Raw genomic sequence first — 20,957 nt, forward strand, 5'->3', positions numbered from 1 at the left:
AGCTACTCTTCTCACTGTCATCATCAACAGAACAATGGAATTTTGACAAAGATGCCATCACTTTATATACTTTGTATTCTGCTAAATACTTTCTAGAAACCAGGTGACAGAAAATGAAAATTAAGCCACTTAGTCTACACAGACCAATACTTTATCAAACTTCCGCATTTTACAAGTCATGTTCAAAAAACACACACAAATTAGCATTTTGTACACAAATGTTTATTTCTCAATTAAACATTCCCTTTAAATACAAGGAATGAATTCTAAATCTTCATAAAGATGAATTAAAAATGAAATCCCTCCAGTATAGTGTATGCAATCACTGTGTTCTTGGTCACTACTGGCATTTACTGTTTAACATCAAAAAACGAAGACAGGTTATTTAAAAATCATGCTACTGGATTTCTAGCTCTTCCTCTATGACCAGCTCTTCACTGATCTGCAACGTTTAAAAGTTTATATCACCAAATCAAAGCAAGTTTAAGATGTGAAACAGCTGTGCATTAAACACAAAAACAAAATTACAAGATATAGTCAAGTTCATAACGAATATAGGTGTTCTTATCATCATTGTAGATTCTTGGGTAATGTGCTATGAGAGCATCCTGTGAACCAATGTAGATGGAGTTGTAAATTTTCCAATACACATCTCTGACTTTCCGAGCCGGGTGAAACAGACCCTAGAATAATTGAAAGATTCCATTATTTCAATTACTTGAACAGAATTTTTTAAAAGGCCATAAAATTATGATTAAAAATATTTCCCTTTAAGAAATGCAAATCAAGGGGCTGGGGTTGTGGCTCAGTGTAGAGTGTTCACCTCACATGTACGGGACCCTGGGTTCAATCCTCAGCACCACATAAAAATAAATGATATTGTGTCCAACTACAACTAAAAAATAAATATTAAAAAAAAAAAGAAATGCAATCAAAACTACACTGAGGTTTTATCTCATGCCAGTTAGAATGGCAGCCATCAAGAATACAAATAAATACTAGAGAAGATGTGTGTGGGGGGGGACACTTTTTACACTGTTGGTAGGATTGTAAATTGGTACACTCACTATGGAAATCAGTATGAATGTTACTCAAAAGGGTCCGGGGAGGAAAAGGGGAAAGAAATACTGAGAATGAAACTGAATTATATTCTTTTACTGTGTGCATGTATAACTGTGTAAACACAAATCCCACATTATGTACAACTATAATGCACCAACAAAAGAATTTGAAAAATACAATGAAAAACAACAAAACAAAATACTTCCCTTTAAAGGGGAAGAAAAAAATCTGGCAATTACACAAAATTGCAATGGGCAAAATCAAAATCTAATTCTCACCGTATACCTGTTTTCCCATATGGCACAATACACACACCCTATTGATAATTAGGAACGGTAACTTAATTATATATCAAATTACTTTTCTAATAGAATAATCTTAAAAATCTTTAACTTACCTGTAAACAATACTGTAACATTCTGCATGGTCCAATAGCAACTCTTAGGCCTTCCAGGGCACCCATAACTGCCTGGATTACGTGGGGAGATGTCTCGAAAACATTGGGCCATACATAGTTCAACAAGTGATTCAGGGAATCTTCACAACCAAATCCATAAACCCCAAGTGACATGTGCTGTACCACTGCACTAGCTGTCTGTCTGTGTACAAGGTCCCTGTAATGGAGGGCGGGGGGAGAGTTCTGTTAAGAAGCAAGTCTTTGTTTTCAGAAAATATTCATCTGCCCATTAGGAACTAAATCATTAATTCAAAGTACTGACCAAATACGAAGTCATTCCAACACCTTATGATCTCATATATCCTTTATAATGATTCCATTTGAAATCTTTTGCTTTAATAACTCAAACCTCACAAAGTTTCAAAAATAATTCACATTTCCTAATTAACTTTTAAAAGGAATATGAGCAAAAGTCCTTAGTTTCAAAATGCTGCTGAAGTGGAGGCCTATGACTCTTACATACAAATGATTAACAGCAATATCTCATTTTAAACTATACACTTAAAATGTTGGTAGAAATTCAGATGCTTGGGGCTGGGGTTGAGGCTCAGTGGTAGAGTGCTCGCCTAGCATGTGAAAGTCTGGGTTCGATCCTCAGCACCACATAAAAATAAATAAAATAAAAGTATTGTTTCCAACTACAACTAAAAAAAGAAAGAAAGAAATTTAAATGCTAGAATATAACAGATAACTAAATTAAAATTAAGTCTGTTCTCATGTAAACACTAAGTTTCATTTCAAAAACTCAACTTGGGAAGAGGAAGATGTAATTTTTTTCAAACCTACAGAAATAAGATCTCTTCATCTCTTGTGCTATCTGAATTTATGTTTATGACAAATCAATTGAGTCATTCATTCCAAAGTTATTCTGAGTATGAGCCCAGAATAATACACATTGGGGTCACACACTTAGCCCCAAAGACAGAATAGTTCAAAGAAAAAAGATATGTACTTATTAACATCCTTAATTCATTCTCTTAATGTCTAATCTATTCACCATAATGAAGCAGTATTTCTCATTAATCATTTTCCAACATTGTTTCTTTTAGTAATTTTCAATGGAGTTACTACCTCAACTTATTAGTACACAGAACATAATTTATAGCCACGGGTCATATATACCCATGACTATACTAGGATGCTCAGGAACTTCTCACTAAAGAATATGAAATGAGGGTGATTGATCCCCTCTTTGGCACAAGGAAGCCAGTTTTTGGCAAGTGGGTGGTGTCCTGGGGACTGTACCCAGGGCCTCACTCATGCTACGCAAGCACTCTACCACTGAGCTACAATCCCAGTTATTTTTTCTTTTGAGATAAGGTCTCATTAAGTTGCCAGGGTTGACCTCACACTTGTGGCCTTTAGCCTCAACTTCCTGGGGATTACAGGTGTGCCATCACTGTACCCCATTGAGGTCAAACTTTTACAGAGCACAATTCTTAATATTTGTCTCCATGTCCTGTATATACACCTGGTGGTAACTTGATGACTCAATTAAGTTGCCCTTTATGAAGGTCATTAGTAATTTTAATCTGCCCAAAAGTAACTAAAATGAGAGTACTTATTTCTTCTGAAATATAAAGAGCCAGTGAAATTACATGGACCTTGCACTTTTTCTCTATTCCTTCTTCAAGCAGTCTTATGTTTAAGGCTGAATGTCAATCTAGATATCAGGAATTTGACAAATAACTTGAGCAATATGGAATTACTGGTCACCATCTGAACCACTAGGTGCCTACAACAATAACAGTGTAGCTCTTGGTAGACGGTGTTCAGCAGGTTCAAAACCTTAAAAGAAATTTTTAATAGGTTCACTTGCACTAAAAAAGATCAGATCTCTCTGCCACACTGATTAACCCATGCTTGTCAATTATTCTAACCATATTTGACTAACTTTTAAAGCAAAAGTCTGTTGATTATGTATTTAAGAATATATTTAATCTAACAAATATGAAAAGGAATTTAAATCAGGGAGGTCTTAAAAGACAAAATTTTGGAAACAGCTACAACATATATATTAAAAAGTCATATTTACAGTTTTGTGTAAAAATCCAGGTTAGTACTTCTTTAAAATATCACAACAAATAGGTCATTTAATAAGTTCTAAAATGAAATTTATAATTATCTTCTTGCATTTGGCTTAAGTCACTTACCTATCCATTAAAGCATCTTCAAGTAATGGTGTTACAGCATAAATGTAGTCTTTTCCCATTTCACCGATATATTCAAACAAAAAGGAGAGTGATTTTAACACTCCATTTTGAACATTCAGTTCAGGAACTCTGTATTCATTCATTAAGGCAGGAAGTACTGTGAAGGGTGAACATGTTTCGGCAACAATAGCTATTGCTACAGTGGTACAAACTCTGTTCTGCCTTTCCTGAACCTTGAGGTTGTTTAAAAGCGTAGCCAATACATCATGAGGGCTGGGGAAAAAAACAAACAAACAAACAAAAATTCCAAAATGTATCAGCAAGCTGTTATATTACAAGTCAAAAATTTTTCAGAGAGAAAGGGGGAAAATGCAAAGACATCAAACAATTAATCCCTGGGAATTCAGTAATACTTGAGTCAATAGCAATACTGTTTCTACTAAGAACTTCATATAAATTGTCAGTTTTTAATTCAAATGGATTAATTTTCAAATATAACTTTCAGTTTTTAAATTTTTTGAAATATAAAGAAATTTAATTAAATGTTTAATTCTTTGAGTGGTCAAAACAGACATCAGCGCTACGGAACTTTATGGGGGCAGTAATATCCAAAAATCTCATCTCCCATATTCAAACATACCTTGTTTGTTTCTCTTATCTTCCCTCCCACATACATTTACTATATCTGTTCTTTTTTTTTTTTTTTTTTTAAATACTGGGGGTTGAACTCAGAGGCACCTACTTGACCACTGAGATACATCCCCAGTCTTTTGTTTTGAGACAGACTGGCCTTGAACTTGCAATCTTCTGTCTTAGCCTCTCAATAGCCTATGCCACCACACCCAGCTACTTTAAGGCACTTCTTTTTGCCACACCTTTGAGGAACACACTAGGGGGCTAAAAAGTTCACATAATAGTTATTCATTGCAAACTTCTTGATTATATCAACCACTAAAATAATTATTACTCTTACCCCAAAAATAAGAGGAAAAAGCATGTGTTTGTGCTGGGGATAAGGGTGATGCTACCTAATTAATCTGATATTTGTGTATTTCTAGAAAATATTTTCTTAGCTACTAAGCTACATGTATGTGAAGTATCTACATTACTGATTCTCCTACCTTGGTTCTAATGAAGAAGTAAATAACCACAGATTATCAATAAAGCAGTTATAATTCAATTAAATCTGTGGGTTAATCTAGAAATGACTTTTTTATATACCTTGTTTTATTTATCTTTATGTTGTGCTGAGGATTGTACCCAGGGCCTCGAACATGCAAGGTGAGCACTCTTCAATTGAGCCACAACCCCAGCCCAGGGAATAACATTTTTAAAAAACACATAAAGTACCAATGAAACATGAATCATGATGATGGTGATATTAAGAATTTGCCTTAATATTTTAAGCAATATAAAAAGAACCAAAAAAAAACCTGAAATTATTCTGATAATGGAAATGCTTCCTTCCTTGAAACTTTTAAAGCTTCCCATCTATTTTAATTAAAAATTTAAGAAAATGTTTTAAAATTTGGTAAGTCCATAGTTAAATAAAGTGATTACCCAACTGCATTAAGTGTAGTATATCTCAAGAGGTTTCTACATGGAAGCATTTTCCAACACTTCAATTGTTTATTATAAGCTAATAAAAAAACTGAATACTTACCCAATGGCTTTTGCAATATAACCAAATGTGTTGACTGTAGCTCTACGAATAGCCTTTTTGTGAGCTTTTAAGAGCTCTAAAAGCTCAAAGCAAATCCTCATCCACTCTCTTGCAGAGACATATTCAGCTCCCCTAATTAAAAAGAAAAATATATTTTTGCAGTGTTGAGGTTGAACCCAGAACCTTGTACATACCAAGTAAACATAACTGAGGTAAGCCCCTGTTCCTAAGTTTTAATAGGTAAATTTGCAGGTTCAGTTCTAAAAACATAATCAACTCATTTTAATCACTAAATAAGTTATTATTTACTCTTTAGAAAAATTGGTTGTGTTAGAACTATACTGCTACTCCCCATTACTAGCTGAACTAAAATTTGACTAAAAATATGAATATTGGATAGCCTGAACATATACACTTACACCAACACCACTAAACAAATTTATCTAACTGCAAAATGGTCAAATCTGAGAACCAATACTGCTTATAAAAATGTTTAGGTAATCTGCTTACCTGTCAGCAATACGTCCAACAAGATCAATACAGTTCTCTTGTACTTTTTCATGCCTGTTCTTTAGGATGGGGGTGAGTCTAGGTAGCAGATCTTTAATTGGTGGGGTCATCTTATGCATACCTATTTAATAGAAGTCAAAAAACTATCAATTAACATTTGAACTTTTGAACCGCAACCTTTGCTCATTTTTTCTTTTACTTTTCAATGTGATACACATGACTAGGCATAAATATAAACTTGCAGCTGCCTATGGAAAGAGAAAACCCCAGGTTTTGACCAGTCTCAGAATTGCTTTTAACTTTTTATTAACAACTTCTGATTATGCGTAGAAATGAAAGAAATCAGTGAAGTGAATTAAGAATGATGGATACTCAATAACAAAAAAAAATTTTATTTGGTTCTGAAATGTATTTGTACACTGACATTTAAATATGGGGACAGCTTATGTTCCGGCCATACACAACAATATAAGCCAGAGGTAGACATGTAAATTAAAGCAAAATTTTCCAGAAAGGGCCCCCTTACCCTTTAACTGCAAAACAAAGAGATCTCCAGTCTCCCTGCAATGCAGGGCATACTTGGATGGTATTTACACCTATGAAGAGAGAAAAAAGGAGGCAGCTGGCAGGGGCTCTTGCTCTAACTAGATTGCTTGCTCTGATTCTCTCTCCATTGTTTTTCCCATGTTTCCCTAACCAACCATACGGTTTATAACTCCCTGAAAACCAGAGCCCCACGGGTAGCCAAGTAACTGATCTTTGGCAAGTCACTACCTTTGGAGTATAGAGGACTGGGATGAATTGGGAATCATATGAAAATACAATAGTTGAAAGATCTATAAAATAAATAAACCTGACTAAAATGAGAAAACCAGTGGCTATCACAGCCAGCTCCTTTGACCTCTTGCTAAGTTATTTCTGACCCACTAAGCCCAACAGGAATTACTTTTGGCATTATGTTCAATTACAAGGGGAAATAAAACACAAGATGCCAAATGCTTGCTTTATCATACTTCCCTAATAGAATAAAAAGCTTTGCTCTCCATACCCAAGATTATTTGTTTTTACTTGGATTAAAAAACCAAATGGAGTTTCAAAGACTTGGGTATAAAAATACAAGATGTAATTTAATCAGTTCACTTTTCTTCCTAATTTTTGGTTTGTTTTTTGTTTTTGCAGTACTGGGTATCAAACCCAGGGCCTCATGCATGCTAGGCAAGTGCTCTACCACTGAGCTATAAATCCCCAGTTTTTCCTAGTTATGTTCTTTGAACTGATGGCAAGCAAAACAAAAAACAAAACAAAATAAAACCCCAACATGTCACAATAACTGAGGCTGAATATTTAAAATTTCATTGTAAAACTAAATTCAAACTTCAGAGTTGTCCCCTCTCCTTGCAGAACATGACAATATTTTCAGCTAACAGACTAGTTCTACTAGGTCCTCTGCTCCATGACTTTAAGGCTTTGTGAGTTACAGCTACTTCCACACCTCACTTACAGGCCCTAAACTTGCCCCTTTTCTCTTTTAAAGTAAAATATAAGTGAACTTAGAGAAGATTTTTGTGATCTCTTCCAACTTAACTATAATCTTGAAGTGCTTTTAAAAAAAAGGTAACATAAAATCACCTAATTCCTAATATGTTTCCACAATTTACTTTCAAAAATACAAAGAAAGTTAAAAAACAACAAATTCTTACATGACCAGCAAATTTCATACCTATTACATTTACAATTGCCTTCAGAGCTCCAAGAATGCTGCCCAATACTTCAGGGTACTCTTCACCCAAATATTCATACAATACAACACCCAAGTGCCCCATCAATTTTTCCTATAATAAAAGAAATAACATTAAAATATTACTATTTACATTAAACTGCTTGTTTAACAAACAAGAATCTGGTGCAAAATTTACCTCTTGACAAGTCTTCATGACCACAGCAGTTCGAGAAATCAAGTCAGCTGCCTGTTGCCTAACTTTTGCTGATTTGTTATTTAAACGCCACAAGACTGTACCACAGATCTGAGGCAAGTATGGTTTGACTCGTTTGCCAAGAGCATTGACCACTGTGCCAAAGCCATTCAACATTACTGAGTCCTGTAAAACAAAAGCCAATTTTTATATAAAAATACATACACAAGCACTGAGAACCAGAATTTAGTTTCCTTGTGACTGACAGTTGGTACATATTAAAATTCAACTTTTTCCAACTACTCAAACATTTGTCTTTTAAAAAATATCAAATCCAAAAACTTCAGGTAAAAGAATATTTTGGTAAATGAGAATATGGACATTCTAAAAAATGAAGCCAGGTGCAGTAGCACACAGTAATCCCAGCTATTCTGGAGACTGAGGCAGGAGGATTAAGACTAGCTTCACAACTTACTGAGACCCCACCTCAAAATTAAAAAAAAAAAGAATTAGTAGTGTTGTTCAGTAGTACAGCATCCCTGGAATCACTCCCCAACACTGAAAAAAAGAATGAAAAACTTATTGTGAACTTAATTACGTTATTTTTAGGAAATTTGCTTGAAAAGTAAAAATGTTTTTGAAAATCACTAGCAATTTTCCATAATAATTAACTTCATACTAATCAGTTATCATTACCTCTGTAGTCTGTTCTTGGAAAGCATAAAGAATACCATCAATCAGTTGTTCTTCAAGTTTGTGATCAATATCTGCTGCTCCCAAGTTGCCCATAATTTTCTCAATTGTTTCCATCACCATTTTTCGGTACTGCTCAGCTTCATCTTTCAGATCATCCACAATCCTGGATATAATTTCTGCTGCACCTACTTTATTTGCCAACTCCACAGTAGTATCAACTAACTAAAAAGACAAATAAATAAATAAATAAATAAACCTATTGTTTAAGGAAATAAAGCAGTATAATGAAAACCCAATGTTCTAAATATACTACTTAGCTAGTAACCACACTGACAATGATTAACTCCTACTTATTAAACTTCAAGAGAAAAGTGACTAAAAAACTTAAATGAGTCTAAGTCAGTCAAGATACTCAAGGCAAAATTATACCCATGTTTAAGCGAGCCAGAAAAACCACTGAATTTACTAGACAAAGACATCAATTCACAGTTAAGTATTTATCTCAATGTAAAATCAAAGTGGAAATTAACTGGCTTTTGAAAATGTATCTTCCTCCACAATCAAAAACAAATGAACTGTAAAATAATCAAAACAAAAAATAATCTGTAACATGCATTTAAACTGACTAAAGGAACAGTCAAAAGACTTTTGACCCTTTTTTTTAAATAAAGGATTACCTGTCGGTAATTTCTTCTATCCAAAGCCATTCTATGCTGCCAAAAGTGTTTAAAGAAAGGAGGAAGGATCTCTGTTTTAATATAGTTTGCTTCTACACCATCTGTCCCACAACATTGTTTTACCACCTGAAAGGTTAAAAAATAATAATAAATCAAACAGAGTACTGGTGAAACCAACAATAAGGTTTTTCAAACAAATGCTACAAAATTCTCTCTGACCATGAAAGAAGCCCAATTTCAACCCCTGCAATCTGAAACAACTATCTGAAATAAATACCTTCAGCACAATTTTCTTCATTTCTTCATCAGGAGACTGGAATTCCCGAATAAGGATTAACATCACTTCTCTAGTATAGTAGTTGGCATATTCTGCATCCATAAGAGGAATAAGATACCCAATAGCCTTTAAGAAAGCAGCCAAACCCTATTTTAAGGTAAAAAACATATAATTTAGTAAATTAGGTTTACCTTGCTTTAATGTTCAGGGGTGGCTATCAAAAACAATCTAATTAGTAGATTTACCTTTCCTCTGTGTTGCCGGATACCCTTCCATAGAGGCTTTAGCACAGAATCAAAAGATTCGATACCATAAGGAGTTGCTGCTTCAGCCAAGGCAGCAATGGCCAAAGCACTTATGGTCCGAACTTTCTGCTGCTCATCAACAAGACCTATAAAACCAAGCACAGATTTTTAACTATGTACCAACACTTAATCTCCACAATATCATCCATATTCTAGCAATATATTTAACCATTCAGACAAACTACAGAATCTCTTCACTTCAGACAAAATTGGGCAAAAGCCAGAATAAAGCAAGTGTGTTAGCAGATATTATTATAAATCCTACTACAAAACATGAGGAGTTTATGTAATTATAAGCCTTTCCATTATCTCCCCAAGTCAATAGCCCAAATTTCAGGATAGCTATCCTATAAAAAACAAAAGTTATAATACAACTTACCATGCTCAATAATTTCAACTAAACTTCTGAGATGTGGTAAGATAGCACAGCCCATTAGAATAGCTATTTGCTGTACAATCTTAATACCGGTGTGTCTTGCTTGCCAAGACTTTTTACTTTTGCACACAGCTTTTAAGAAGGGTAATAAAGAAGGAATGCCCAAGGCAGAGGCTACCACAGCAAAAGCTCTGGCTGTTGTGTTACGGACATACTCATCCATGTTATCTATATCAGGTCTCATGGTAGAGATCATAGTAGCTAGACCAGCAGCCTACAAGGAAAAGATAAAAGGAGAGTCTGAGTTGGTACATTATTCTTGATCATTTCCTTCTATAATCAAAAGTTCTGTAATCAAAAAAAGATGCAAACTTTCTTCTCTAGAAATTTAACATATTACCTTTGCCAAATTAGAAATAATCTCTCGGCCTTCCACTCTAGCATAGTAATCTTCATCAATCAACAATGGTTCAATGACCACAAGAATCTGAAAAAGAAGAAAAGGAACTACATTTTGACATCAATTACTGATGCCCCCATAAAACAAATAGGAAATTTATAGTTAGCAGGGCTTCATTAAGCAAGGGACAAATTAAGAATTTTAAGTACACAATTTCAACCCCCCAATACAGATGAAAAACTGAGAATATGTTAACCATGCAGACTGACAAATATATCTTTTAAAACTTACACATACATTAAGCACTTTGTAATTAAATTACTATCACGAAAAAAATGGTTCTTTACACACTAAATATAATAGAAATATACCTATTTCTCATCATAACCTAATACTAATAATATGAATAATATAAACAATTATGGTAAAGACGGCTAAACATTCCACCTACATGTACCTGTAACATATAGCTGTGTACATGTTACATCTGTAACCTATGCCTCTGAAAAGAAAAAGATCTGGAAGGATAGGCAAATTTAACCTAGGTTAACTATGAGCATCTTTTAAGGGGGTAAACTTTGGTTCTCTACTATGAAATATACAGAATCAGCTTTTTTTTTTGTTTTAAGTACCTTTCCAGACTACACTAAAAAAATCCATGAATTCCTTTTATTCTAAAAAAAATAAAAATATTAAATTATTAGAAACATTATTTGAGGAGAACAACAAACCTTGTGCACATACGGTCGTACTAAGTCATCAAGTTTGTATAATATTCTATCAATAACTTTCACAAGTAAATGACGCTCTTGATCCTCAAGTGTAGGAGACATCAGCAGGGGAAGAATCTGATTAAATAAAGGTCCAGCTCCAAATTCACGAGCTTTATCTGTAATCTGACGCAATGCAGCCTGGGGAAAAAGTAGAATACAAGTTATGTTTACTTAAAAATCAAGCATTTTATTTTATTTTTTTAAAGAGAGAGTGAAAGAGAGAGAGAGAGAGAGAGAATTTTAATATTTATTTTTTAGTTTTCAGCGGACACAACATCTTTTGTTTGTATGTGATGCTGAGGATCAAACCCGGGCCGCACGCATGCCAGGCGAGCGCACTACCGCTTGAGCCACATCCCTAGCCCTAAAAATCAAGCATTTTAAAAAAGCAAATTACTCTAGGAAGATATTCTGTAACTTAATATTTTAATGTGTACTTTTACAGATATTTTACATAGAATAGCATGAGTTCATTTCTGTCAAAATTACTCTGAAGTTTGAACACGAGAGAAATTCAATGTTTTTAATTAATTACAAAAGGGCAATAATAAAATTATAGAAGCACAGAAGTGTGTATGTGTGTCTGTGTATGCGCCTTCATTTCCCCTAAGTCCCTTCTACCTTTGAAACAAAGATGTTAATGCAGTTCTTCACATAACTCCACTAATTACCTTCAAGTCTTAAGCACATTTTAAAGCCACAAGAACAAAACAATTTTTTATTTTTCCAACTCCTTTTCAAAGTAGAAAGTTCTTTCACTAGAAAAAATGCTGGAGATGTAGCATGGTAGTGCAGCACTTAACTAGCATGTGCAAGACCCTGGTTTCGATCCCACCACCACGAATTAAACCAACCAACAAAAAAAACTAAATCCTGTGATGGGGATATAGTCCAGTAATAGAGTGCTTCTCATACTACCTATCTTCCTTTCCATCATGCAATGCCCCGATAAAGATGAAGAGGATATATAAATTCCTTAACATACCAATATAATGAACATAATTAATGATTTAGCAAACTGGTACCTACCTTTCTCATTGGAGGTGTTCCATTCTTAATTTTTAAAAGCAATTTCATTATTTTTCTCTCTTTTTGTTCTTCTGGACTAAGTGTTGATTCATCAACATCAACCTAGTAAAAGAATATTTAAAGGAAGGTCAATGTTATGATTTATAACTATCACACAAAAAATAGTAAATAATTTCTGCTATTACTACTTACCAATAGCTTATCAAAGTACTGAATATCATCTGGTTTTAAAAATGGAAGATTTCCAGATGGTTGGTCATTAACACTCTTCATAGTTCTATCTTCAGTTTGCATGTGGAATCCAGTCATACCACCCAAAGGTGTTGGAGTTGCAGTCAGTTTTCGAGCTGGAGTTCGAATAGGAACATAACCAGCTGGAGGGGGAAGTACCTAATAGAATTATAAAACAGTTTAGAATTTTCTTCACTTTATAAATTGAAGAATAACAATAATGAGTAACACTGCGCTTAAAATATTTTAGTTTATTAGGAAGCATTTTAGTTACTTGGAGAAACAAATTACCACCCATCCCACTGTTCTATTTTAATTAGAAGTTTAAAATATTTGTGGCAAATATTCATATTTCACCAGGTATGGTGTCATACTCCAATAATTCCAGAGACTTGGGAGGCTGGGGCAGTTGTAGCCTAGGCAACTTAGCAAGACCGTGTCTCAAAAATAAAAAGGGTTAGGAGTATAGCTCAGTGGTAAAGCAACCCTGGATTCAATCCCCTTACCCCATCCCCACAAAAAAAGCCAATTTTTTTTTTTAATTCATAGTTCTCATCTGCTAATTAAAATTGAGAGTACAGGGAAATGAAAAATCTGAGGAAGGCTTATAAATTTCTGATCATTGTCAAACATTAATCTAGCTGGGAGTGGTGGTACATGCCTGTAATCCCAACAATTCCAGAGGCTGAGGCAGGAGGATTCGAAGTCTGCACTAAGTCAACAACTTAGTGAAATCTTTTCTCAAAAATTTAAAAAGGGCTAGGGATGTAGCTCAGAGGTAAAGTTTCCCTGGATTCAATGCCCTATAAACCACCCCCAACAAATTTATCTATAAAAACATGTTGATAATACCAAATTAAAAATTCAGAAATAATAAAATCTAAGTCAGTGATTTCCAAAAAAGCTGTATTAGAACAAATAAAATATGTATTCACATAAATGGAAAAAAGCTCATATATAATGTATAAAAGGTTATATATAATTGAGTAATAAAATAGAACACTCGCATAAACCCCTACACTATCAAAACAAATTAAGTCTAAACTAAAAAATTAGTTAAATGCATGAATACTAAAACCAAAATATTTACTAGAGTTCTGTAAAACATACCACCTAATTAAATCTTTTGTAAAACCACCAGAATTTCTGAAATGTGGGCTAAAAAAGAAAAAGATTTGTTTTTTTAAAGCTGATACAAGAACTTTTTTTATACAACTTCCTGGGCAGAGCCAATGGGCCTTACAGGTCTTACCTGATGAGCCTAAAATAGTGTCTAAAAATGTCAATTAGTGGGCTGGGGCTGTAGCTCAGTGGCAGAGCGCTTGCCTTATACATGTAGGGTACTCAGCACCATGTAAAAACAAACATAAAATAAAGGCATGCTATCCCTCTACAACTACTAAAAAAAAAAAAAGTCAATTAGTTTAAGAGGAAATAATGTTAAATACATATTAATACTATCTACATTGCCTCAGAATCTTGAGCTGCTGGGATTACAGATATGCACCACACACCCAGCTGACTAACCATTTTGTAAAAAATGGAATTTATTCTATGAGAGGCTTATGAAATCCATGTCATGTCCACAAACATCACTCTATTTTAAGGACTTAAAGACCTACTATTTTTAAACATTCACTAGTAAGGATTTTATTTCTTAGTAGGATTCACTAAGGACAATTTTCCTCTTATCAATACAAAGGATACCAATGACTACAACTGAGAAAGATACTCAGGGCAGTCAAAATTAGGTTGCCTATACTCACAGCATTATGTGGAGGTTACAAGAAGTTTTAAAGCAGGTATTTATACATACACGAAACAAATCATCTTAATACAAACTTAACAGGGGAAACAAAACATGACAAGCATATATACAAATAAACTGTTAAAAGGAAGCAAAAGTCATTAGCAGAAAGGCCATCAGATGATTTAGATTCCAGTTTGGGTTTATGGTATTAACTATATAACCACAGACTACCCTTAGACCAGCAAATATTCCAAGTGCCAGGGACTTAGAAAAGTTTATAGTTCAAAATAAACTTCAAGTTACTACAGTAAAGAGAATATTCTTTCTTCTCGTTGGCAATCTATGAACTTGCACATACAAGTAAAACAACCATAATCTAATGTGAGCTTAATCCTGGGACTGCTGATAAACTAAAGGAAATTATATATTGTTAATATAGGTATTATCATAGCCATACTGTTAATATAGGTGTTTAAAGATCTTAAAATTTCCTACTAGCAAACATAAAACGTCATGTTATTTGTTTTCATCTATTATTTTTTTAAACTAAAATGTACTTGGAAATAGATAAAAAGAACAGAATGCCACTGGTAAATCTGAGGAAGGTCAATGCAAACTGACCAATGTTCTCAACAAATACTTAAAAGAAAATTCACATCTTATTATGTTCACATGCATTGTTACTACCTTATATCCTTCTGGAAACATAGCATCTAGCTCTTCATCAGAGAGTGGGCGATTTCGTTCATCGATTTCTCTCTCCCACCGCCAAGCCTGAAGTTGTTCAGGAGTCATACTCATTATGTGACCTACCAAAAAGGAAAATTTTTATTAACAATCTACATTTTAAGACTTTATCATTATATAGTCCTTGAAATATAAGACAGTTACTAACTCTTAACACTTACTTGCTTATATTATAAATGCAAACCAAAACTAATTTATACACCTTTTTTCTTGCTAAAAAAGCTGATGTTAACAACACACAGAAAACCACAAAGAAAAAACTATAATACAATTATTTCCAATTAAAGAGTTTCTACCTGGTGTGGGGGTAGCCATGTTCATTGCCGGTGTGCCAATTGGTGTTTTTCCAGGAGTCAGAACAGGAGTGCTACCACCCATCTGACTAGCTGGTGTTTCATCCCAACGTGACTTTCTTTTACTGGCTCCTGGAGTCGGTGTTTCACCAATTGAATCTCCACCTCGATCTGTTCGAGGAGTCTCAGCCCATCCACTTCCATGCCCAGGAGTATCTTTAAAGAGAAAGAACCAATAAAATCACAATATTAACCACTGTTAGAACAACACTGCTGATTCAAATAGTTAATATATTCAACATTAATTTCAGAAATAGGACATTCCTAAAACAGAGACACATTTCAAGTTTTAATGTTCTATGTTATACTCTTTTATTATTTCTTGGTTTCTTTTCTGCTGATTCCAAAAATATGCATAATAACTAATGATAAACAGGAAAATAGAGATTTTTTTTTTTACCACCCATTATATTACTATACAGAGCAATGGTTCTCTATATCTTGAGCCAATTTCTGCATTTCTCCACGCAGTTGACAGCTCTATACTGCTTCTTTCATTAATTACATGTTAAGCATTTCCCTGTATCATTACCAATTCTTTGAAAACTTTTAATATAGCAAATGTACTATTAAATCTTAGTTTTGCCACAGTTATTCTCATGAAGTCACTGAAAGATAGCCTTAGATCATCTATACAGAAAACAAGAGGCTTAGGCAAATTAAGAGATAGAATGTAATATAGAGGTTACCAGGAACTAAAAGGCAGAGGGAATAGGTACAGAGATTTTTTTATTTAGGATAAAGAAAAAGTCCTAGAAATGAATAATGGTGATGACTGCATAACACTGTGCAAGTACCTCAGCTAATAAATTGTACACTTAAAAACAGCTAAAATGACCTGAGTGTAGTAGTGCATGCCTATAATCCCAGCACTGTCAGGAGGTTGAGACAAAAGGATTATAAGTTTGAGGCCAGCCTCTGCAACTTACCAAGGCCCTAAGCAACTTAGTAAGACCCTGCCTCATAACAAAACATAAAAAAGGCTGTAGCTTAGTGGTAAAGCACCCCTGGATTCAATTCCCAATACCAAAACAAAACAAAAAACCAGAAACAGTTAAAATGGTAAATTTTATGTCAGGTATATTTAATCACAAGATTTTACTTTAGATTCTTCCTTAAAAAATCTTAAACCTCTTCAAGAGGGAAAATTAGGCATTTGATCTATTCAGTTTCTTATTTATCTTCATAGCATCTGGTTATTTACAGGACCAGACAGGCCTAGAGAACAGATCTCAGGCTGATCCTACCACTCAAGTCAACATCTTATCCAAACACACACCCAGATTCCACTAGAAGTACTACCTCTTTCTGTTTTGGGGGTCTCATCCCATCTGTTTTTCCGAGCACTGGAAGTTGCGCCTCCATGGCCTGGTGTTGCATGCCCTGGTGTATCGCCTCGTCCAGGAGTAGCAGCTCCCGCAGGTGTGTGACTAGGTGTAGGATCCCATATTTTTGAGCCCGGGGTTGCTCCAGGAGTCTCACTTCCTTTTGCACGACCTGGCGTCTCATCCCATCTTAAGGAAGGGGTATGCCCAGGGGTCTTAACAAAGCAAAAAAGACAAAAAAAAACTTATTCACACATCTACATACCCACAGAGAACAACTAAAAAATTTTAAATAAAATATTTTAATTCTAGTCTCTATATAATTAAAGCGAAAGTAGACTATCATTCTGTTTAAAAAAAGAGATACCCATTTTCTTGCAAATAGGTTTAAGACCAAAAACAATTTCAAGTATTAATCTGAAACAGTGAAAGTCTTGAATCTAAGTATGTGGTATGACTATGGTTTTTCCATCTAAATCTGCACTGAAAGACTGACAGCTCTAATTCCCTCAGTACTTCCCAAACTGAAAGACATACATTATTAGGGGAGAAGAAAACCATAAATTCTAAGAAATACTATTTTAAATAGTGCTCACTGTGCACGTATGTATGTCTAATAAATATTTTGGATTACCCAGATAATTATCTTTAAACCACATATACCAAACAATATCATCCAAGTAATGATGGCAAGATTGTGGGAGGGGGGGATCAGAAGTAAATTTAAGTAACACTATGGTTCCACAGCAGTTTGAATAAGAGACTAATAGGTGATGCAAGGCACCAGATAGCATGAGTATCAAAAGAACTTCCACCAAAATAGACAATATCATATTAAAACAGTAGATGACTTAGTGTAAGCAAACGAAATTTAGACTTAAGCACTGCTCCATTAAATATTCAACAGAATTTGTAATATACTTTATACATTTATTTTAAAATGGGATCCTCCTGGAGACCCAAGAACTCTAGTTTTCTATTTGCAAATTATAAAAAATTAAGTTTAATATTTGTTCATTTTAAAAAACCTCTATTACTCCAGGTTAGGAAATTCTGTATTGAGTAAAGAACATAAATTGCTCAACATCTCAATTTCTGGCACTTGTCTCTCCTGCTGAATTAGAAGGAAAGGTGGGAAATAACCCCTTCCTATTATGTATTCTAATTCCCAGTGTTATGATTAGGGTAAAGTTATGTTAAATGAGCAGAATGATAAGAAAACATGGTCTGGATCTCTGCAACTGTTACAAGAAAGACATTAACTCTTTGTCTATTTATAAGCTTATAGTAAACAATTCCATCAGAACAAGCTTATCTCAGTTTTTAAAATTAAGCACTGAGGGGTTGGGGTTGTAGCTCAGTGGTAGCACACTTGCCTGGCACATGTGAGGCACTGGGTTGGATCCTCCACAACACACTTAAAAAAATAAATAAATAAGCCAGGAGTGGTGGCGCACACCTGTAATCCCAGCAGTCAGGAGGCTGAGACATAAGAATCGCAATTTCAAAGCCAGCCTCAGCAATGGCAAGGTGCTAAGCAACTCAGTGAGACCCTGTCTCTAAATAAATACAAAATACGGCTGGGGATGTGGCTCAGTGCACATAAATTCAGTCCCTAGTGCCCAAAAACAAACAAATAAAAATAAAGGTATTGTGTCCATTTATAACTAAAAATATTTTTTAAAAAAGTAAGTACTAAGGGGCTGGGATGTGGCTCAAGCCTGGCATGCGCGGGGCGCTGGGTTTAATCCTCAGCACCACATAAAAATAAAGATGTTGTGTCCACTGAAAACTAAAAAATAAATATTAAAAAATTCTCTCTCTCTCTTAAAAAAGAAAAGGTAAGCACTGAATGTCAACCATGGCATTAAAGTTAATAATTAATCATATTCAGCAGAACTGAATTCTCTCACAAGCAAATGACAGAAATCCTCAGGATCTATCTATCTTAAATTTTATGGAAATTATGTGTTGTATTTAATATAGTCTAATTTTGAGAATGTGAAAATACTGCCATGTTGTGAGGGATTTTTTTTCCTGACATATGAATAGACAGACTACTATCTACAGTAATCTAGACTACAGTAAACAGTGAATTAGATGACAAAAAAGTGGATAGATACTGAATATATTTAAATTGCCATGACATTTGGACTTTCTGGCTTCAAAACTGTAACCTAAAAAAAATTCTCTTTTCAAGTTTAGAAAAAAAATGAGGGGCTGGGGTTGTGGCTCAGTGGTAGAGTGCTTGCCTAGCATGCGTGAGGCACCAGGTTCAATTCTCAGCACCACATAAACAAACTAAATAAACAAAATAAAGGTACTGTGTCCATCTACAACTTAAAAAAATATTTTAAAAAATAGTTTTGAAATGCATGTTAAACAAGTAAGTTTGTCAAGTTAAGACATATATAAGCCTAAAGAACAGAAGCAGGGGACAAATTCATAAATTTGCCAGCTGTTGTATAGATGGTACGTAGAGACAGAAATAAGATCCTAGGAAATGAATGCAGTGTTAAAAGAATTCGAAGGATAACCAGACATGGTGGTACACATCTATAATCCCAAAGACTGTGGCTGAGGAAGCGGGGAATGGAGGTAAGGGGTAACTCAGTGTTGGTAACAATTAATAGGGGAAATGGGGACTGATTCAGGAGAAAATAAAATGATAATACCTTAAGGACATTTCCCCCTCCTCCACCGGTTCCTGTCTCTAGGGATTTTTCCACCTATAAAGGGCTGTTAACGAATGCCTCCTGGGGGGATACTCTGGGCTACTCCTTTCCTCTCCAACCCAGGAACTCTACCTTTTGGCTCACCTCTTGGGAAGAGAGGCAATGAGAATAAAGGAATTCTAAAAAGTATAAAAGGGGCAGAACAGCCCCACTTCCTCGGATACCCAACTCCGGGCAGAAGTCTATCTCTGTTCTATCCTTTAAATAAAAATAGCTTGACGCTCATGCTTGCCTGTTTCTCGGATGTTCAATCTTCACATCTAGGGAAATGAAACTCAGCCCCAATTGATTCTCATGACCGGCATCATAGTGAGGATCATAAATTCAAAGCTAGCCTAACCAACCTGGCAAGACCCTATCTCAAAGTAAAAATAAAGAAAAGCTATGGTAGGTGTAGCTCAGTGGTAAAAGTACCCCTGGTACCATGGTACTGGTACCTCCAGTACCATGAGGTGGCAGGCAGGGGATTTGAAGGATTGATCACTAAAGCACTTAAAGTTCTAACAGAGGATCCAGCAAATATCCCAAACTGATGTTGCCATTCCAAACCCTAATGTGACTGTATTAGGAGATTAATCCTTTTGGGAAGTATTTAAGGTTAAATGAGGTCGTAAGGGTAGGGTCCTAATCTGACAGAACTAGTGACCAAAAAACAGAGAAAAGGACTTGTGAGGACAGAGGGAGAAAGTAATCATCTGCAAGTCAAAAAAGATGGCTCACCAAATACCTACATGCCAGCACTCTAATCTTTGGACTTCAAAGCCTCCATAAACTGTGAGAAAATAAATCCGTTTTTTAAGCTACCCGGTCAATGGTTTCTTGTACAGAAGCCCAAGTATACTAATATATTACATAATAGAAAACCATTTTTAAATAACAACGAAAAATAAAAAACAACCACCTCTGCCTGATCCCAACTTGACAGCTTTTTGGGAGTGGCACCAGGAGTCTGATCAGCTGTTTGATCCCAACGGCGTTTTCGTTTTGAGGGAGGCTGGGATGCTGCTGCTCCATTGACGACTTTTAGTTCTCCAGCTTTAGCTTTTTCTGCTAACTGTTGCCTAATTTCTCTCTGAAAAACATTTGAAAAAGCAGAAAACATTTATCTTTAAAATGCTTTCATAAGGGTTGGGGTTGTAACTCAGTGGTAGAGCACTTGCCTAGCATGTGTGAGGCACTGGGTTCGATCCTCAGCACCACATAAAAATAAAGGTATTGGGGCTGGGGATGTGGCTCAAGTGGTAGCGCGCTCGCCTGGCATGCGTGCGGCCCGGGTTCGATCCTTAGCACCACATACAAACAAAGATGTTGTGTCTGCCGGAAACCAAAAATATATATATATATTAAAAATTCTCTCTCTCTAAAAAAAAATTAAATAAATAAATAAAGGTATTATGTCCATCTACAACTAAAAATTTAAAAATTCTTTCATGAGCCCAGGGAGGTGGCATATTCCTATAATCCCAGTCAATTCAGGAGGCTGAGGTGGGAAGATCACAAGTTTGAGGCCAGCCTCAGCAACTTA

The 20,957-nt window shown here is 34.9% G+C and overlaps 1 protein-coding gene across 5 annotated transcripts in view; it reads right to left on the reverse strand.

The window, feature by feature from the left end:
- Window positions 1–200: 200 nt before the first annotated feature.
- Sf3b1 (splicing factor 3b subunit 1) overlaps window positions 201–20,957 on the reverse strand; it is a 41,155-nt gene continuing 20,398 nt past the window's right edge. For 2 of the 5 annotated variants that reach the window (XM_015481185.2, XM_015481186.2), the window contains 20 exons: window positions 20,334–20,504; window positions 16,675–16,912; window positions 15,316–15,528; window positions 14,960–15,081; window positions 12,484–12,681; window positions 12,292–12,393; window positions 11,221–11,400; window positions 10,490–10,576; window positions 10,093–10,363; window positions 9,654–9,799; window positions 9,409–9,555; window positions 9,132–9,257; window positions 8,455–8,676; window positions 7,762–7,944; window positions 7,566–7,677; window positions 5,846–5,966; window positions 5,336–5,467; window positions 3,673–3,945; window positions 1,460–1,676; window positions 201–683 (listed from right to left, as the gene is read on the reverse strand). In XM_015481185.2, coding sequence (XP_015336671.1) covers window positions 525–683; window positions 1,460–1,676; window positions 3,673–3,945; window positions 5,336–5,467; window positions 5,846–5,966; window positions 7,566–7,677; window positions 7,762–7,944; window positions 8,455–8,676; window positions 9,132–9,257; window positions 9,409–9,555; window positions 9,654–9,799; window positions 10,093–10,363; window positions 10,490–10,576; window positions 11,221–11,400; window positions 12,292–12,393; window positions 12,484–12,681; window positions 14,960–15,081; window positions 15,316–15,528; window positions 16,675–16,912; window positions 20,334–20,504 — 3,420 coding nt within the window. In that variant the 3' untranslated portion in view covers window positions 201–524. Of the gene's footprint in view, window positions 684–1,459; window positions 1,677–3,672; window positions 3,946–5,335; window positions 5,468–5,845; window positions 5,967–6,371; window positions 6,442–7,565; window positions 7,678–7,761; window positions 7,945–8,454; window positions 8,677–9,131; window positions 9,258–9,408; window positions 9,556–9,653; window positions 9,800–10,092; window positions 10,364–10,489; window positions 10,577–11,220; window positions 11,401–12,291; window positions 12,394–12,483; window positions 12,682–14,959; window positions 15,082–15,315; window positions 15,529–16,674; window positions 16,913–20,333; window positions 20,505–20,957 lie in introns of those variants that run through there. The other 3 variants (XR_007349422.1, XR_001503016.2, XR_007349423.1) reach the window with 3 other exon arrangements.

This window comes from Marmota marmota, unplaced genomic scaffold (assembly GCF_001458135.2).
Source record: "Marmota marmota marmota unplaced genomic scaffold, marMar, whole genome shotgun sequence".
Taxonomy (NCBI): Eukaryota; Metazoa; Chordata; class Mammalia; order Rodentia; family Sciuridae; genus Marmota; species Marmota marmota.